Below are 19,944 nucleotides of genomic sequence, written 5' to 3' on the forward strand. Positions count from 1 at the left end.
AATGGCATTCAGGTTGAACAAATATGCATAACCTAAGATCCTGAAAAAGAACTATACAAATGGCATAGAAACACTGCACCACCTTGGCACCCTCTACCTTACACTGTCCACAACACTATCCTAGAGTGCTTTGCTCCTAAACAAAATACACGCTCAGTCATATGCCATGAAAACTGCTGTCTGGAAGTCTACAACACAGCCCTCACATTATTCACCTATGCATTTATTTCAGTTACCTCTGACTGAAAAAATATACAAAATAATAATTATATATTGACCTCATGTGGGCCCTGGACGCAGAGGAGACCCAGGGCCAAGAACCAAGTGCAGACACAGCATCCTTAACCAGAATGGATGCAGGTTAGATGATGCCATGTGGCCTCCAGACCAGCGACGGTCCCCGGCCTTCTTTTATTTAGCAGTATAGACTGTAAGTATCCAGGAGCACCTCACGGAAAAAATCTGCAATGATTAAATGAAATGAAAGAAAGAACATCAAAGAAAGAGTATTTGGGGAACATAATAAAACACTTGAAAGTATATGTCATTATCCAAAAAAAACCAAAGGTGATGAACTTAAATCCAGGTGGGCCAGTTTTATTCCAATCAGAAGCAGGATATCTATTTTGGGGCATGGCTGCAGGCTGGTTACAAGGCCATACTGCTCTCTAAAGTCATATGATAAAAAATCCTCTCCCCCCACCCCTTATACGCACAGTGGCAGCTCGCAGGGTTCGTGCTGGAGTACGGCAGGTACACTAGGACCCATGCACACATGGGGAGGCCAGGTGAATTCATCAGTGTGCTGCCAGTTGGATCTTTCTGAATATGTCACTCTGAAATGGGAATACATTGGGCAGATTATTTAAAGGACTTGGACAGGAAACCCAGGAATATATTAAAATTACATAAACATGAACGGTGAGGTAGGCAGGGTTTATGCTGACAAGACAGAAATGGCTGAAAACACAAACTGCAAATGGACATGGAAAATGAATGTGTGTGTAATGACAGCTGACTATATATGAAAGATAGAAAATAGCCTGGCTGAAGTTTAGTTCAAATAACAAACTAATTGGGCAATATATTGCTAATGAGATTAGGGCATTAGGAAGATATCAAAATGCTCATAGCTAGATATGGAAGGAATCTGAAATACTACTATTATTACTACTCATTAGTATTATTACTACTCATTACTGAGATGCTATTATTATTACTAGTAGTATTTTAGAACTACTACTGACAAAACGATGGCAAATTAAAACTGGCTTGCCAAAGGAAAACTGAGAGAAGAAACAGAAAGTTTAGGTTGGAGCACCTCAGAGACAGACGATTTGCATCAGATATATCAAAGTACAGGGACAGGGTAGGAAAGACAGTCTGGAATGTAGTTTGTAGCCAAGGTCCAAAGTCTAGCAGTCGCATTATGAATGGATCTATCAGCTCAGCTGGAGAAGAGTACAAAGTAGTGGGAGGACAAAGGTGACAGTATTGAGCACTGCTAGAATTATGGATTAGAAATAGGAAAGAATTGCTGTCACACTGACAAAGTAACGTCAATGCCTGTAAATGTTATGGATAAAAATAGTTACTCCTAACGATGTACATGCTAGAAGACCAAAAAGAGGGAGAGTGTTTTGCTGCAGACCTTTTTCTGGCATTTGATGGGCATGCGTAATTGCAAATTGAAAAGAATATGATCTATCAGAGTAAGAAAGTGAGGAGATTTTGGGGTACAGATAGCATGTAAGTACTACCAAATATCTGTGTTCCTTCTAATCTTGCAAATGAGCCTAAACTAGGCTTTGGTTTTACTTTAAAATCAGGAGTCCTTCAGAAGGCAGCTTCTATGAATCATGTTGAAATACTGAGAAGAGGGAAAACATTTAAAAGTTGATGATGCTGTGATCAAAGTTTAGGCTGCATTAGCAACTTTTTTCCCTTGGGGTCTTGGTGGTTTAGAAAAAATAACGCTAATGGTAACACTTGTAATTTTAAATACGTCAGCATTATCAGATTCTCTGGATTAATTTTTTTTTCATTTCATGGTTCTAGATTTTCTTCCTCTTCAGATCTAGAGACAGCCTCTGCGACACAAATATGCCAAAGCCATGCACATTCTCCTCCAGAAGTAAATAAAACAAGAGCTGAAAAGAGCCTGAAGAACAGGACAGCAGCACCCGCAGCTTCTCACAGATACTACCCACCCCTCAGCTCTCCTAGCAGGGAAGCGGGGCTTCAACCAGCCCAGCCATTTTTGCCAGGTTATCTCAGATCACCAATTTGGCATAAGCTGGCTGGATTTCCTTGAGGTGAAAAGCAAAAGCCCCTTTTCTTTGAGACTGCTTAAGTTTAGGCTCTCCCTATGCATTGCACAGGGAATTTGCGGCAAGGATGAGGGGGACGAGTACGGGTTTTTGCCTTAATGGCGACAGCAGCCTTCCTCCTCCTCCTCCTTCACGCTGCTCCCTTCCTTCTAGAAAGCTCCCGGGGGGAGGAATGGCCCCCGGGACAGCGCAGCGGGGCCCTGAGGGGCAGGGAGCGGGGCGACGGCGGCGGGGCCGCGAGGGGCAGGGAGCCGGGAGATGGCGGCGCTCTGAGGGGCAGAGAGCGGGGCGACGGCGGCGGGGCCGCGAGGGGAAGCGCTGTGACAGGAAGCGAGCGGGGCGATGGCGGCGGGGCCCTGCGGGGGGCGCCGGGAGCAGGGCGGGCGCAGCGCGCAGGCGGGGCGGCAGCAGGCGGCGCCGGGCCTCGGGGCCGCCCCGCGCCGTCCGCCGCTCGGCTCCGCCGCGCCGCGCCGCGCCGCCGAGGTAAGGGAGCGGCCGCCCGCGGCCTCCCTGCGGGGAGGGCGGCGCGGCGGCGTGCGGGCCCTGCGGCCCAGCGGAGGGGAGGCTGCGGGGACCCGGTGTGCACATACAGCGGGAGGCAGGGTAAATACCGAGGAGAGTGGGGGCGCTGGCAGCAGGCGGGGACCGGCCGCGTGTCGGCTTGGGCCGGGAAGGGCAGTGCGGGGGGCGGGCGAGGGGCGGCGCGGCTGCCCGCAGCAGGCCGCGATGGGGCCGCGGCGCCCCGGGTCGTGAGTGTGCTTCCTTGCGGACCCTTCCTAACTCCAGCCCCGATGGGATGGTACAAGAAAATAAGCAGGCCCCGAAGGGTGACTGTGGTGCACGTGTTTTCTTTTCTGATTGACCATAGGAGTGGACAAGTGTGAGGGTAAGAACAGTTTCATTTTGACACTTATTACCTGCTCTTAGGTTATGTAGTTTCTCATCAGGATGTTCTCGTATGCCTTCCCACCAGTTCTCTTCCTCTTCTAGCTGCCTACTTGGCCTTACTGTCCATGAAAACGGACAGTGTTTCCATTTATGCGACCCTTCACTGGTTTCCTTCCTGTAGCAAACTCACTGCAAGTATGCCCCCAACTATTTTAAAACTCCCATAACTTTGTCCTTTCTTGTATTTTTCATTTTGTTTTCCATGGGAATAAGTTGCCGTCTTCTGTTGGAGGCCTGTGTTTCTGCTGTCTCACAGACTTTTAGAACAAGGTAGCTCATTTCTGCCCAATCTGGAAAAAAAAAATAGTGGCTGGATACTGGCATGCACCGTGAAGGAAAGGCAGGACAGGTTTATCTCCTGCATGTTCACGGTGCAGGTAGCAGGCTGGCCGCTTGGCACGTGCTGCTCCGGACTAGCCACAGCTCATGATGCTTCTTTTCCAGTAGTAGCATTGGCAGACAAGGAGAGAGCGAAGATTACTGCAGCGGTGGAGAGGGCTGGAGGTGCAGGTCTGTGGGGAAGCTGGCTTTGTCAGGTCTGCTCTCAAGAGTTCATCCCCTACCTCCCCATGTATGTCCACGCTCTAATTTAAGCTTTATTCTGCATGCCTCTGACTTCATCTGTGTTAGCCACTGCTGAGTTTTGCAGCAAGACAGCAATCAACCTGGCACTAATATAGTGAAGTAGTTAATGAAAGATCAGAAAAGTGTTTGCAGGAGACACTTTATTCTGAGAAACTGAGACATTAAACAGAGATGCTTTAAGTTGTATTTAACTTTTCTGTTCCCATTACTTGCTATAAAGTAAGTCCTGGAACTTGTATTTTCAAATTTAACTTGTCCTTTTTTTAACAGTTAAGGCCATGGCACTGAAACAGGTTTCCAGCAACAAATGCTTTGAGGGTTTCCAGAAGGTGTTTGAACATGACAGGTGAATGTTATGAAAACAATCTAAATGTTCGGCATGGAGTAATGAATCCATAGTATTGCTGCCAGTGCTCTCAGTCTGCAAGAAAATAGTGTTTGTTCTCACTAGTATCCATACTTAAGTAAGAAGTGTCGTCTACTACTGTTTTGGCTATGTTGTTGTATTTTTGTGTTAATGTTTAACATGTTTAATATACTTACTGCTGCAGACTTGTGACTGGAAGGCAGTATTTTTATTTTTAAGATGAAGCTCCATTGCTTTGAGCTGCCCTGTTTGCAGCACAGAGAACTGCTGTGTGTACAAAGTTCTATCCACTCTAGCAGATATTTCATTTTTGTTCGTTGTTAAAAATTACTCTGAGCAGACAAAGGCAATAGATATAATCTTCTTATTTAATGAGGATGGAAAGAGAAGCATTCATTTTTTTATTTGTGATCCAAAAAAAAAGAATCATTATTTATGTTCAGATAAGCTTTATTGGCAGTTTTAGACTTTAGTATAAATTGGGCAATTGGTTAGTCTGTAGATTTAGCAGACTGAAAACACTCACTCTTGGTGGGACATGCTCTGCAGTGTATTCTGTAAGTCATGTAGATGTGTTCTTCCTTAAAAATTACTTTCCAATTTGATATGCAAGGTTCAAGTTAAATATTGCTAGAGTTCAAAATTCAATTTTCAAGCTGTTCCCTGTCAGCAACACTGCAAAAATGTGGCTTATTTGCAAGTGTCTAGTTTAATATTTTTTAAAAAATATAGGAAGGTTAGCTGTTGTCAAGTCAAGAGGCTAAAGCTAAGTTTAAATATTTTTTTAAATTTTATTTGACTTCTAGTTCTTATATTTCACTGACCATATCTCTCTCTTGGGGCTGGTCATATTCTGAAAATGCATTGATTCAACTTTTCTTTTTTAATGTTAACAACCTTGTTAGTTAAGTAGTAGTGCTAACTGGGAATATTTTATCACTACAGTACAGAGCTAAAATGCAAAATGAAATTTGGAATCTACTTGCCTCCAAAAGCAGAAACTGGAAAGTGTCCTGTGCTGTATTGGCTCTCAGGTAAGTAACATGAATTTTAGGAACTGAAAAAAAGAAAGTGTATTTAAGATACTGTGCTACAGTTACTAAAACCTGAGACAGAGATAGTTCAGTGGCAGCTCTTGCATTTTATTAAAGATCATCTTCTGGGGCACACACATACCCCTTGTGTGTACCGTGATGAAGTTGGATTCAGCTGGCCTCCAGGGGTCAGGCCTTTCAGATTTGTGTCTTTTTCTGCAGAAAGATCCGGAAGGCATGTGAATTTTCTCCAGTCTAGATCTTGCTGGACATAGAAGTCATGCCCAGAAGGGACTGTAGTTGAATAGTTTTAGGATATGGTATATGAATGACGTGAAGGTTTATTTTAAGATTTGCTATATCTATAAATACATAAATGTAGACATTTATACAAGTGTGTGTACATGCACATGTATATATGTATGGATATATTTAAGGGTTTTCCTAACAGGCCTTCCCTTGGGACACCTCCTACTTCTTTTTATGACAGGCAGCTTCAGCTAATAGGGTAGGGGCAAAATCTAGCCCAGGGGAGGCAGCAGATTTGTCTTTTGGACTCTACCACGTCCTGAGTTTTGCAGGGAGCATTTGCTGAACTTGCAAAGGGAGGTGCTGTCAGCTGGCTTAGACCCAGCACGTCTAGAGCGAGGTAAGAGTGTGGAATCAGTAAGGGCCAGGGGCAGAAGAAGGGGGTGCGGCAGGAGTAAAGTTTTCTAGTCTGCAGCACCATTTCTCTTTGTCCTTCTGTCCAGCTCCCATGGTGTCCTATCCACCTCCTGTCTTGCTGGGTGTAAGGCAAGCAGGGATGAGACAGCACGTACATATGTGACTCCCAATTACTGTGGTTTTGTTCCTCTGTCCTGTGCTTGTCATCTCCTACAGAGCTGGGTTGAACTCCGAAATTGTAGAGCTAATGTAAAACCATTGCTTTCAAAATCACTGGGTTTATGTTGGTGACGGCTATCAGGAACGATTAATTACATCCCTTTTTTCTATATTCAAAATTAAAAGCAGAAGCAATTACCCTTCTGTAATTTTAGAGGTAGCTAGTTTTATTGAAGCTTGTGTTAAAAAAGTTGGAGAATTGACTAGTAGTGTGGAGACTGTATTTCTTATATGCATTCATTTTACAACATAGCTAGTTGGTCTGATTTGTGGAATGAGAACAGACTACAGAAGAATGTTTATTGTTGAAGTAGGAAGCATCAAAATTGTTTGAAGAGCTCTGAGTCATGCAGCACTTTTATTTTTCAAAACTAAAGTGTGCTGTCTTGGCGAGTATGTCAGTCAAATGAGGTTATCCACAGCGTGCCTTCAGAGAAAACGACAATCAATAACCTCAAATAATAGTCTCAAGTGGCACAGTGAAGAATAATTGAAATATTGGTCTGCAATATTATTTATTTGCAGTTGGACTTCAGTTTCAGACCTGCTGCACTGCAAAAGACACAGATTGCTGTGTATCTGGGAGTCGGAGTGCTGTGGGCCTTCATTTTGTCTAAAGCTTGTAAGATTTTCAGACCGCATGTAGAATTCTGTAATGGAGATAACTAGCTGAAATGGCAGTGGACAGAAAAATGCAGTTGCAGGGTTAGATGTCAAAAGTTAGTGATGTTATTTCTACTAGTAGTATCTTTATTCCATATTGACTATCCAGTGCTGTTTATCTTAAATATGCAGTACTTGAGGAAACTGCGTATGTGACATGAGTAGGTATTTGAGTGGCTGTATGGGTGCAGAATACAGATTGACCAGCTTTTGATCGAATGTTACTGTGACTAAATGTGAAAGCGCAACTGGATCTGGATCTGTGGATTATTAAATATTGTTGAACTGAATAAAAGGACTTTTTCATGTTTATGGAGATAGAAATACTTTTCGAAAGCTTTTCTGGTAGAAAAGCTAGGTTTTGTAAACTGGAATGCTGTGAGCAGTATGTAACCGGTCGTATTTCCCTTGTCTAGGATTAACTTGCACAGAACAGAATTTTATAACGAAAGCTGGTTTTCATCAAGCTGCAGCTGAACACGGCCTTATTGTAGTTGCACCAGACACAAGCCCACGTAAGTTTTTACACAAGATGTGATAAAAGTCTTTATACTGAAGTTCACTGTGTTTATCCTCAAAGAATGAGTAGCTGCAGTTGACTACAAAGTGTATTGCCCATCTGAGTCACAATCTGACCTCACCTTTATATCTTACATTATTTGCTGGGTTATGTCATCCATATTCTTAATAACCTGTTGTTGAAGATTTCACATTTGAAACTCTTTTATTGTGAAGGCCCTAAAGCTAGAACAAAGGGGCCCCCGAGTTCAGCACACAGGAAGACTGGGGAATGGGGAGAGAAGGAAGACAAGTAGCTGGTATTATCAGAGACCCGGGCTTGCGCTTTGTGACTTCCTGACACTTTAAAAAATCCACAGAACTGTGTTGTCACACACAGCTGTAATGTTTACTGTTCATTGTATTGTGTCTTCTGAAGCCTATTAAGTACATGTCTTCAGAGGATTTCATTGCTTAGAAAAGTTTAAAGCAAACCAAAACCCCTCCCCCCTGAGGTTTCAATAGGTAGCTTTAAATAAATGATGTGATGTTATTTGTATAAAGCTGAGTTTATATGTGGTTTGGGAAACCTGAAAATCCAAGTACTGGATATACAGTCTTTTGGGGATTCAGTGTATTATGTTGAATATTTGCTGGTTTCTGCTAAAGTCTAATGAGTGCTATATACAAAGATGGCACTCTTCTGATATTTTCCAAATTTTAGTGCTTCAGATATGAACAAAGTTAATATGGGAATGAATGGATGTTCTTTCCAGAAAAGGTTTTTCATACCTAGGTTGTGTTAGGCTAAAGAACAGAAATGCATATTTCCAAGGAAGAAGAGGGGCAGAAGAGCAAAACTTGTGTATTAATGAAATATACGCTTCATTTTTACCATCTGCTGCAGACTAGAGATGTGCAACTAAACTTTGCGTTATTCAGATTGCGTTTTCTCAGGATTAAAATTATCCTTGGGTATTGGGACTGTTTTTTATGTTTTCTGTGTACATTGTCTCTGTGAGTATCTAACTATTGTAGCATTGTCCACTTCCTTTTAAAATCTTCTTTGCAGCTTCTCTCATGCCATCTAGTCTAATAAGGCATCAGGATTTGCTCAGCTGTTTAGATGAATCTGAGTATGTGTTTCATATTATACTCTGAGATTTTAGCTCAGAGAACCCAGATATTCTTGCATCTTTTTGAGTTATCTGGAGAAGGAGGTGAAGAACAGTTCAAATACAATGACAAGTGAAGGGATCTTGGCATATTTAGAGGAAATGCTAAGGGGATATATGTGCTTTTTTAATTGCAGTTATGACTACATAAGATTTACCTTCTAGGAGTGAGGGACTGTCTGTAGACAAGGAAAAGGACTATAGGAAAATGTGAAGCACTTGGAGTTACAGACTGTCTGTCGGGCTCTGATAGTGTACCTGTCTTTCTTGTTGGGGTTTGCTTCACCAGGCAAGTGTGCTGAAGAGTCCTTTGCTGGTTTCTTTTCAAGTTTCTTTTTTTGGGGTTTCCCTTAAGTTTCTTTCAGCAAAATCGGTGTTGCCATCGTTGTCTGGCAGGACTTGCTTAGTTTTCATCCATCTCCAAGGGACCGAAGATAACAGGCTTTTTATATCCAGCGTGTTGTGTAAGCACCACCAGTCTCTGTGACTGCTGGACTGTTAAGTTACAAAATCACTTAGCGTTCAAGGACGCATCACTGGAGCAAACTCAACTTTGATCCTTGTAAAAATCTGATTCCACATGTGACAGGGTGGCAGGTATCTTTGCACAAATTCTCAGGGATTGTCTCAAATTACATGTGGGTCTGCAGCGTAATCTGACGGTTGTGAATGCCCGTGTAATTTTGGCTGGCAAAAACTGGGAACGTTTTGGAGAAAGGGAGGCCATTATTTTCTGTCACCTACACCTTAAAATATTACATTCTGTTCTGAAAAGCAAGCTAAAAACCAAGCTGTAAGTCACAGGCAAATCAAAGGGAGAATTAGAGAAGACTGGATGGGATGGATTGACTTTCAAGGAGACATCTGCAAGTTTAGTTTGAAAGTGTAGCCTTGGGAAGGAAGATACAACTCTGCCATAATTCAAAAAAGAAATGGCTTGAATTTTATGAGGAGTTTTAGGTAGGAGCAATGAAACGAACCGCAGAAAAGGTAGAGTTACGTACTTACAAAACGATATGAACAGTGAATGTTGTATTGTGGGATCTTAAAAGGGGAGCAGTAGGAGATATTAGTTGAGGCACATAAAAATGATCTGGGCAAACTGTTTGGCGATATATGGTTCTGTTCTTCAGGGGGAAGAAAATTTTCCTGTGTTTCTGTTTTTCATGTAGTGTCCTGTCCTTGATAGGGTGAGGTCTAATAGGGTGTGGTTGAAATAACCCAGTAGCTTATTGCACTGGCAATAAGCAATTTACTAATCAGTGTCTAGCAAATGAAACACTGATCAGTAAATGAAAACTGGAGTAAGTCCATAGGTAAATTGGACAAAAAATTATGGAATTAATTTAGGAGAGTTAAGTGTGTTGCACTTATTTGTATTTATGTGAGAGGGTACTGAAACAAGGCAGAACTTTGACTTGAAAACATTGTATTAACCCGTGAAAATCTGAGTTGTCCTATAGGTTGGAAACGTAGAGGCAGGGTGTTTGAGAAACTTGTCCTACGTCCCTGATTTATGCGACAGATTCTCCAATTCCGAATGTCTGATAAAGATAAGACAGTAATTATAGAATTATTTTTCTTGGTAGGCGGCTGCAATATTGAAGGAGAAGATGAAAGCTGGGATTTTGGCACTGGTGCTGGTTTTTATGTGGATGCCACTGAAGATCCTTGGAAAACAAACTATAGGATGTACTCCTACATAAAGGATGAGGTAACTTTGCTGCTGGGTTCTATGATATTTTGGGGGGCAGTTCAGCACCCAAGCACCAAAGCTTGCTTTTTAAATTAATTTATTTTATTTTTTAAAGAAAAGGCAGCTTTTCTGCCTGAGATGCCACAGGGTTGATATACACGTCTAATCTTGATTTGTTAGTTTTGCAGTCTCTGCTCTCATAAAATCTCTGTTCTGCTGCTTCTGAGACAATCCACAACATTTGCCTGTGATAATACTTCAGTTGCCTTGCTCAGACTGTTTTCAATAGCTGTCTTGGGAAGGGGGAGAAGGGAGGTGGTTTTGATTTTTTTTTTTTTTTTTCTTTCTTTAACTGTTGGAAAAGGAAATCCTTGAAAAATATATTAGAAAGGTGAGTGATTAATCTACTGTGTGTGTGGTTTGTGTGATCCAAATTAAAACTAATGTTGATGGGAATATAGGGAGCAAATGATTTAAAAAAAACCAACTTGACATTCTGCCCACTTATGGGGGCACATACATATTTAGGGATCTGTTAAAATGAGACTATGTTATAAGGAAATGCCAGCATCCTGTGTTATAGAGTTATGATAGATCTCTACAAAAATACTTAAAATTATGTATTATCAGGTGAAATGTTTCTTATAGTTTTTACAGTCCTGTTCAGATTGCTTTCAGGCCATGATCACAAATGTCAGACTGGAATCAAAGATGTGTCTTTGGTCTCAGTGGTTTTCCTGGAATTAAAATAGTCATTTGTCTAATTATTTGTATGGACATATTCAAATTGCTTTAACATTTTTATTCCACTGTTGTTCCTTTTCAGTTGCCTAAACTAATAAATGCCAATTTTCCAACTGACCCTGAACGGATGTCTATATTTGGACATTCCATGGGAGGCCATGGAGCTCTGATTCTTGCTTTGAAGAATCCTGGAAAGTACAAAGTAAGATATACTAAAGCTTATATGAGGTATACTAAAGTTTATACAGATTTCTGTAGAAGTGACGAAGTCAAATGTAGCACTAACTTCTGTTATAGCCTTAAATATAGAAATAATTGCAGTAGTTGATATCTAGTATTATATTGTGGAACATTGCCAGAAATCCCACTCTGGAAGGTGTGAATATTTGACATCACTGAAATTAAAAAACCTGCAAATTTTAAAAGTTGAGAAAAGTTAAATTTCTTCTGGATGATCTACAGCTCTTCCAAACCAACTGTTACAGTTAAAGATAAACAGGTTCCCTTTAGTTCTGGCATTAATTCATGCTGCCAACATTGTCTAGACATCCGGTTATCTGACTTGCTATACCTTTTCAAATATTGTTTGTTTTGGAGCTTTTATTACCAGCAAACATATTCACCACTGTTATACTTCTGTTTGCTTAGAATTTACTGCAGAATATATTAACTCCAACTGCTAGCAAATGTAACTATAAGGACAGCTTACCTGAACCACACGCAAAATAGCATCTGAGCTTTTTTTTTTCTTTTTTTTCTTTTTTTAAAATCTTTTCTGGGACTTGGAAGGCAACTTTCTTGAATACTGATTTTTTTGGAGTGTTCAAGGCATCTGAGGTTACATTTGTGTTCTGCTTGAACCTAAATCAAACGTGCTGTAACTGATTCTCCGTATACTTGTGAGAGTTGAAGGAAACTTTGTTGTTCTCTTTGGAGATGTGCTTGTGTCATACGGTGCTTCTGAGGGAGAATCAGGTGTACTGAGAGATGAGTTAGTCTGCCTTTGCAGATCTGTCCTTTCACAGGCTGTCTTGTCCCTGCACTTTGTAGTCAGCTACGTACTTCCTGAATCTTGCTGGTTTATTTAACTAAGAACTGTTCTCTATGATGTCGTTTCTTAAAGGGTCTGGTTCCTATAGCAACTGCATTTTTGAAAATAGCATAACATTTGCTCAGTGTCAGTGTCATTGACTTGGCTTTATAAGACAGCTGAATGTAAGAGAAAGCTTTACTTTTGTATCTCCTTTTTATTATTTGGAGCCAGTAGTTCAGAGATTTTCATTTTCACTGTTGACCTTTAAGTGTTAACTATATTATCCAAAAGAAATAAAAATTAAATTGAAAGTGCCAAAGTCCCAGAGAAGAGTCAGTGACTCAGGTTGGTTGTTGCTTTTTCCTGAAATACCTAAAAGTGGAAATATTGAGGCTCTGAGGGCCAAATCCAAAAGAAGGATGTGGACACCTAAAATAAGGCTTAGATTTCTGACACCAGTGCCCAGTGTTGTGAACTGAACTGCACTTTTCTTGACCTCTAATCCTGGAGGTACCTAAATTCATGAGATGCTGTTGCATAGTCAGACTGGCTGGTCAGTGCCATGCCTTAGTCCTTTCTCATGCCACACCACAATCTGGTTGGGTGTAAAATAGTCCCATGTTCTGACTGTGCTGACCTGATAATAACAGGCTTAAGATGCTTCTCCTCTGCTTAAGGGAATTTAAGCCAACGTCTCCCAGCAAGGGAAGGAATGGGGCATCTAGCCCTTCCTTTTGAAGCTTGGCAGCTGCGCAAAAAGGCAAGCAAAAAACGTGGAGCTAGAGAGAACAAATAAGAGAAAAGTAGTGTGATGGTTAGGGCCCCTAGCTGGGACAGCTGGTGGGGGAATCCTGGGTTCTGGCAATGGTAACGTCAGAACAGAAGAGGCTTTCAATTTGCTTCTTAGTTATCAAAAATCACTTTTCTTAATTCATGTTTTTCTTACTCTTTCTTTCCAAACAGTCTGTATCGGCGTTTGCTCCTATCTGCAACCCTATTCAGTGTCAGTGGGGGAAGAAAGCCTTTGGTGGATATCTGGGGTCAGATACAAGCAAATGGGAGGTATGTTTTGGAACTCACAGTCCTTTAAAAACTTGTGAACGAATGATCTCTAAACACATTACACAAGGAGTCTAGAGCAAAACCCTGGAGTGCCCCTGCGCTAACATTGCAGTACAACTAAATGCCTAAGCATTGATAAGCATTGTACGCGTGGGAATGACTTGCTGTTGCCTGGTGGTGCTTGTAACTAATGTAATGAGATAAAGGCTCTCATCAGTCAACAGTAAACTCCTCCCTGTTTTATGAAAATCTTAAAAATTATGAGCAGTCTGAGACTTTTCCCTAATGTGTGAAAGCAGTGAGCAGTTTAGAAGAGAGTTAAGCTGTGTCCCCCCAGAATCGATCTGCTTCACAGTCTCAGTGTACAAAACTGCTTTCTGGTAGTAGCCTGAGAGGAGAGACTGATCCACACTGGTCGGAGACTGATGAGCCTCATGGCATCTGTGGGAGCAGCCTGTTGGATGCAGCTAAAACAGGAGCCTGTTGGATACTTGGAAATCAGTATTCAGTAGAACAGGATTAAACCAAACTAAGTTAGGTTTTAGCCTCAGGTCCCTGATATTGAAATAAATAGTCTTATATGAATTGCTGAGTTATGAAAATGTTTGTGTGCATTTTGCTGTATTATTTGGGCAGTCCTTCAGTATTTTTCATCTCAGCAGAAACATTGCATTTTATTCCTGGATTGAAAAGTTGGGAAGGGTTGTGGTGACCAGGTACACTGATTTCCCTATATATAAACACAGACTGAAATTAAATCCCTTGTAAACTGGATTTAAGCCTCTCTTAGGAAGATGTTCAGGTCTGTTTTAAATATTTTAGAGATGGAGAGGATGAGCAACTTTCACTATTGTTAATCAGATAATTTCTATATTAAAAATAAAAAAAGCGTCATTTTTGGAGCCTGATATTTTCCAGCCACTGGATTTTCTGTATGCTTTGTTAGCAGATTTTGAAGAGCCCTGTATTATGAAACTGCTATTTCCCATGCAGTTACTTGAAGAATGTCATAAATCCCCAGTTAAACTTGCTTAAATTTAACAAAATGAATTTATTTTGCTAAAAAAACTTACGTTTTTGGACTCTTATTCACTTTGAGGCTCTTCTGCAAGCCCAGTCCAGTATTATCAATGACAGGCACCAGGAACAGACTTAAACCTGCCTTTGGTGCAGGTATACAACCACTGATCTCCCTGTTGCTGCTTAAAATTGCCATGTTAACATGTGCAAGGATCATATTATACCATCGCCACAGTACTCAGCTGAGCACAAGCTCCCACGTTCATTGCAGTGTCTTTTCTGCATCTGAGATGTCCTGCACTCAGAAAGCCTGGCTCCAGTTCCTCGGGGTAGGGCTGTGCATTTTGCTGTCTTTTGGTGACATGTCCTTTCCACTGCCTTAAGCAGCTGTCATCTGCCCCATCTTTTTTAAGAATTTCCTTTTTCTTTTTTTTTCTTTTTTTGAGCATTTACCAAGCACAGGACCCCACTGGGAACATGTTCCCCATTTACAAGTATGTTATGGGACATGCTAGTTAGTAGTGTTTGATTTACGCAGTGTGTGCCATTTTGGTTTCTCTATCGTGCCAGGTTTTCTCAGTCAAATTATCATGGTACCTTCGAAGTTAAACGCCTTGCTTTAAGCATAGGTGTGTTACCTCAGTGCTTTGACCTTTAGGAGCCAAATTAGTTGCAGCAAGTTATTTTAGTAGGATCTAGTTCATGTACAAGCATGTGAATTGGTACTTGATTATGTTTCCTGTTCTTTGATTCTTTATTCCTTTTGCTCTGTACTGGATGTTCCATTTTGTCCAGAATTGATGTCAAACTGCCAAGATGGTAATTACCTAGATCGTATCATTTGCCCTTTTTTAAACATGGGTATAACTTTCCAGTTGTTTGGAATTTCCTCAGTCGTCAAAGAGATGTGGAAGATACAGAAATACAAAGACTGGCTCAGTCAGCTCTGTTTTAACTCTTGGATGCATATTATCCACATTTGGTGTTTTTTCTCTTGTTTTGTTTGCTTTACTAGCTGCAGTTTAACATCACCATCTTTGTTCCGTCAGGAACAAAGGATATTTCATCTTTGTGATATATGAATCCATCAGCTGGCTGTTTTCCAAATGTGGAACTGAGATATTTATGTACTCATTTTTTTGGTGTTGTTATTAATGGTGTGTCTCTTGAAATAATTACTCTGGGCTAGAATTTTTTTGTCTGACTTGGTAAAAATTTTCTCCTTGTTTTTTGCCTCTTTTATTTACTAAGTTCCTAGCTTTGATTTATTCCCCAAATCCTATTTCTTCGACATGATACAGATGTTTATAGCTGTTAATAAACTGCTTTCCACAGTCTTTTAAGATCCCTCTGTGATATCACGGTGACCTTTGGGAGCATACATAATTTATATAAATAGCCTTAGTTTCCATTTCCTACATCAGTCTGAATTTTTCTCCCTTGTAACCTGATTCAAAAGTGCTTTTGGCTTTAAAAATCAATCCTTGAAAACAGATCATGGAGGAATCTCTATGTGCTTCTTGGCTGAGCTGCTGATTTAGAGCACATGGAGGGAAGGCACCAGCCTGGTTCATCTGTGCTATCCTGCTAGCAGACCAGACATTGTAGGGCAGGTATCTTGTTCAGGAGTGTCTACAGAAAAACCTTCCTAGCTTTCTAATCAACTTAAGACATAGAATAGACCCAAACCATGAATATAGCTTGCCACAGGTGGAGAGAAGGTGAGATTGATGGTATTGCTAAACCCTGGATCACAACAGTGGCAGAGTATTAGTTAAATCTCTTTGCAGTTAGCGGTAGTAATTGGTCATGACTGCTTATACCTGAGCTTCCAGGAGCTCCTGTCCTGTGTCAAGGTCCTTCTGAGTGGTCAAGAAATCCTAATGCAGTATTTCCCTCAGAGGTAACGTTTAGGGTGAGGAAAATCCCATTTGTATCTTCAAAAGATGTGTTAACTGCTTCTAGCTTGAGAATTCCAGCATGTCTTAGTCAAGTGTTTTGTCTTTTAGCAGAATTTGTTCATTTTTTTTTCCTCCAAGCTATGCTGTAGGGAAGTGTATGAGAGCCTGATTGTTTTTTTCCAAACTGTAATTGGGGGTCTTGATGTGGTTTGTATATAGTATCACTTGAAACTCCATATATGCCATTCTTTTCTTGCAGTCAGTAAATTTGATCCAGTCTAATATATGTAATTATTAGGCTAAGAACTACTTTCTTGCATCTAGTACTGTTCCTCTCTTAAATTTATTTCTTCAGGCATATGATGCTACACAGCTTGTGAAGTCCTGTCCAGATTCCCACCTGGACTTCTTGATTGATCAAGGCAAAGATGACCAGTTCCTATCAGCAGGCCAGTTACTGCCTGATAACTTCATCGCTGCCTGCACAGAGAGGAAAATCCCAGTAGTCTTTAGACTGCAGCAGGCAAGTTGCTTCTGCAATCCGTGATTGTTGGGTTGATGCTTCATGATTTTTTGAGTGGATGCAGCAGCTAATCAGAAAGATGTCTGTTCACTGGGTAGGCTCTTATTTACCTGTGAGTCTGTCCTTGGCCAAGTGAGGAAGGCAAGAAGTTATTTTTCCCTTCTAGCAAGTGGTAAGGAGTGCAATATCCGTCACATTCACTGCATTTGACCACTAGGTGGGGTCATGATTTTAGTTACAAAAACTGATGTGGTTAGACGGTAATTTGCTGGTGGTGGGCTGAAGAGGAAGTATTAACTATTTTTAATATGTATCACAGTCACTGTATGAGCATTATGATGAATGTACTTTTGCTAGATTTTCTATCTGTATGGTGGGTATTGCATTCAGTGTAAAACTTTGTGATCTAGTTTGCACGTGTTTGTATAATTCAGGAAGGGTGTGGAATTGCTTTGAAATACTAGATTCATTTAAGGACTCTGGTGGAAGGATTGCTCTTTCTTATAGCACAGTGGCCCAGAATAACGCTTTCTTTGTAAGCATCTCACAGCTTCAAGCCAGACCCAGTGTGGAGCCTGGTTATGGAGAGTTAGAGAGATTGTCCTCTCTGATTTATTTTAAGGGCTTTTACACCGTTCTGCACGAAAGGATAGAGTTAGTGCTAACAAAACTGAGCTGTTCCAGAGGTTTCTTTGTCTTTCTAATAAAGTGCCAGAGCATTAATCAAGACTTCGGCCCCGTTCTCCATATACCCTGTTTTCCCAGTAGAACAATGCTAGTGAGAGCAACTGTTTTCTCTACAGGTAATGCTTGCTGTTATCAATCTCTAAGTTGCATGCCCAGACTAGACTGGTGTAATGTACATTCTGTTTGTTCAGCCTCCTAAGGTTCACCTATACTTAGTCTTTGGGTTAAGTAGGCTTAATAGATTTTATATATAATACAGATATTTTTGATTTGTTAAAAGAGATCAAAACAGAAAGACTCATTAACTTTCCTAGAAAAGAGAGCGTAGCATGATTGCTTTATCATGAACTATATGTATTTGCTGATTTTTTTTTTTTTTTTGTCTTGTTCTTTTCTAGGGTTATGATCACAGCTATTTTTTCATTGCAACGTTTATTAATGATCACATCAAACACCATGCAAAATACCTTAATGCTTGAACCCTTTGGATGGGAGCATCTTCTGTCCAATATGAGTGAAGGGGTATGGGTGAACTAAACAGAAATAATTTGTTGAATTATTGTCTATAAAATGAAGCTCTTCTGATTGTACTGCTAATAAAATGAGAGTCCTACTTAATTTGATGTGTGTGCTTCAAAGTAAGTATTTTGAATGGTCTTACATGCTTTGAAAACTGTCTCATCACCGTTGAAGGAACATGCTGCACTTCAGGTAAAAATGAAAATTAGCAGTTGAGTCAATTTCAGAATATGGATGTATTTACATACTTGGGCCCTCAGGACTGCTTCTAGCACAACTATGCAGAGGCTGTGAATAGCAACAGAGTGGTTCTTCAGCTGATTGATTAAATAAATACCAGCGTTCAGTTCATCACTTAGTGCTGAAGGAAGTCATTAGCTCCAGAACTAATCAACCTACTTAATCAGTCTGAAGTGTTGGTGTATTTTTCCTTGGCCCATCTAAGTATGTTCCAAGGATAAAGTCTGGCGGTGAATACAGACAGAAGCTTGCTGTGCATTGTGGTTTACTGTTCCATGCATTATTAACATCGAACTGTAATCTGGAGAGTATTTAATGGATGGTGCTTGAAGGAAAGACCTCTTAAAAACAGTGTGAAGGAAGCAGTCTCTATTAGAAGGGGTGGTTCTTTCTTCCCTCCCCTCTGTTGCTGAGTGATAAAGGCTTATGGCATAAGTTTTTATGGATTGGATAAGAATTGGCAGGAGTGGAAAAAACAAATAAATCTGCAGAGGCAATCCCTAGCTCTGTATGATCTATAATCTCATTGCTGAGAATCTACATCTGATAGTTATGATGGATGTTCCTGGTGGTATAATTCTGCCAGGTACCTTGTGTGGGGCAAGAATACAGATTGCTCCAGTGAGTTGTTTATCTTAAATTCAAGCAATCAATCAGTCAGGAGCTCTTCTTTACTGTTTTATCTGTACCATGCAAAAGGGGAGAGGCAGTGTTTGCTCCCCTGAAAAGTGTGCCGTCTGGCTCTGCACACGTATTCTGCCAACTCCATCCCAGGCTACTCCAGCTACTGAAAGACATAGACTGACTACTAGCTTTTTGGGCAAATGATGGCTTGCAGAGGAACATCCCTTATTGAGAGCTTGTTTCCAGTCTGCAATGTAGAACTTCATTCTCAGTGGAGCAGTAGCTCATCTCTGTATCATGCTCAGCTTCCCCTGAGGTACAGCACTCTTATATTCACGGAAAAGTAGTGAGCCTGAAACAGTTTTGAGTAAGTAAGTAAAAGTGGCTTGTCACGTGAGAACAGATAGATAGTTATGATGGGGCTGAGTCCAGACATCTCTCCTTGCTCAAACCTTGACTTCCGCCAGCAGAAGCATGGAGGTAGAGGTAGAAGCTCTTTGCATGTGTAAGTAAGTAAGTGATGCTGAGTGCTTTCTTATTTGTGTGGACTAGCTCCTACATTGCAGGGAGACTAACGCTGGGAACTTATGTTTCTGTTTAGTGGTGACTAGCTTAAGTTGCCTATTGACTTTTATCCAGCTTGTGTCTACTTATTTCTGAAGTAAGCTTAGAAGGTGGGAGAAGATAAAATTGCAAAGGTTCTCTCCAATGCTGAATGAACACAATGGTTCTCCACCCTGGGTAGGTTTATAACAAACACTGCCCTGCTTTACAAGAAAGGAGGAATTACTGGTGTAAAAATTTTAAGCCATAAGTGTTAAACTCCTCAGATTTTCTCCGCACTCTCAAAATCAAAATGGGCTCAAAGGCTTTTTTAATGCATGGCAGCCTCCTATCTGGAGGCAACCCCTTTAAAGTCAAGTGAATACCCTGTTCCCTTTGCCTTGCCTCTGCCATAGCCAGCAAATGAATTACTGGGCTGTTTCTAATACTGGAATGGAACAGAAGTGTTCTGGGCTTGTATTACAACCCTGTGCCAAGTAATAATATAAATGGAATAGCAGTGGTGTCAGGTCAGAGTGTTCAATTTGGTGCAGGTACTTCTGATAAACATTACCATTTGCTGTGTGTCAAAGCTAGTAATTTTTTCCCTGAGTCTGACTGATAGTTGCATTTAAGTGAAATGGACATGCCCCCCCCCATTCCCTAACAAACAGGGGTGTATGCATGTTTTATATGAGAGAGAGGAAAAAAAAGGACTAAAAAGCAGGTTTAACCCTGTAATTTACTCTAAGTGCTTTTCAACCACCATTTTAGAACTGTTATGTTAGGTAGGAAACAGCTTGCCCTGCATGGGAAAAAAAAAACCCTAAACTCTTTCATGTTTGTTATATAGCATAATTCTAAGTC

General features: G+C 40.8%; 1 protein-coding gene across 7 annotated transcripts; it reads left to right on the forward strand.

The window, feature by feature from the left end:
• Positions 1-2,764: 2,764 nt before the first annotated feature.
• On the forward strand, positions 2,765-17,769 carry ESD (esterase D). 7 transcript variants are annotated; one of them, XM_067292194.1, is made up of 10 exons: positions 2,820-2,933; positions 3,723-3,814; positions 4,134-4,209; positions 5,176-5,264; positions 7,229-7,327; positions 10,075-10,199; positions 11,008-11,127; positions 12,922-13,020; positions 16,297-16,464; positions 17,550-17,769. In XM_067292194.1, the coding sequence occupies exons 3-10, from the start codon at positions 4,142-4,144 to the stop codon at positions 17,628-17,630; spliced, it is 849 nt and encodes a 282-aa protein (XP_067148295.1). In that variant the 5' UTR covers positions 2,820-2,933; positions 3,723-3,814; positions 4,134-4,141; the 3' UTR covers positions 17,631-17,769. The 7 variants fall into 7 exon arrangements, with proteins under 7 accessions (XP_067148291.1, XP_067148295.1, XP_067148299.1 ...); XM_067292198.1 differs by having other exon boundaries at positions 3,723-3,788; XM_067292185.1 differs by lacking the exon at positions 2,820-2,933 and adding an exon at positions 3,517-3,548 and having other exon boundaries at positions 3,723-3,788.
• The last annotated feature ends 2,175 nt before the right edge of the window (positions 17,770-19,944 follow it).

This window comes from Apteryx mantelli, chromosome 1 (genome assembly GCF_036417845.1).
Source record: "Apteryx mantelli isolate bAptMan1 chromosome 1, bAptMan1.hap1, whole genome shotgun sequence".
Taxonomy (NCBI): Eukaryota; Metazoa; Chordata; class Aves; order Apterygiformes; family Apterygidae; genus Apteryx; species Apteryx mantelli.

What these genes read in the sequence shown, in the direction of transcription:
- ESD (XM_067292190.1), top strand. Translation starts at nt 4,142, where the DNA reads ATGGCACTGAAACAGGTTTCCAGCAACAAATGCTTTGAGGGTTTCCAG. An exon ending in AGAATCCTGGAAAGTACAAA is followed by an intron (nt 11,128 to 12,921) that starts GTAAGATATACT and finishes CTTTCCAAACAG; the next exon opens with TCTGTATCGGCGTTTGCTCC. An exon ending in TAGTCTTTAGACTGCAGCAG is followed by an intron (nt 16,465 to 17,549) that starts GCAAGTTGCTTC and finishes GTTCTTTTCTAG; the next exon opens with GGTTATGATCACAGCTATTT.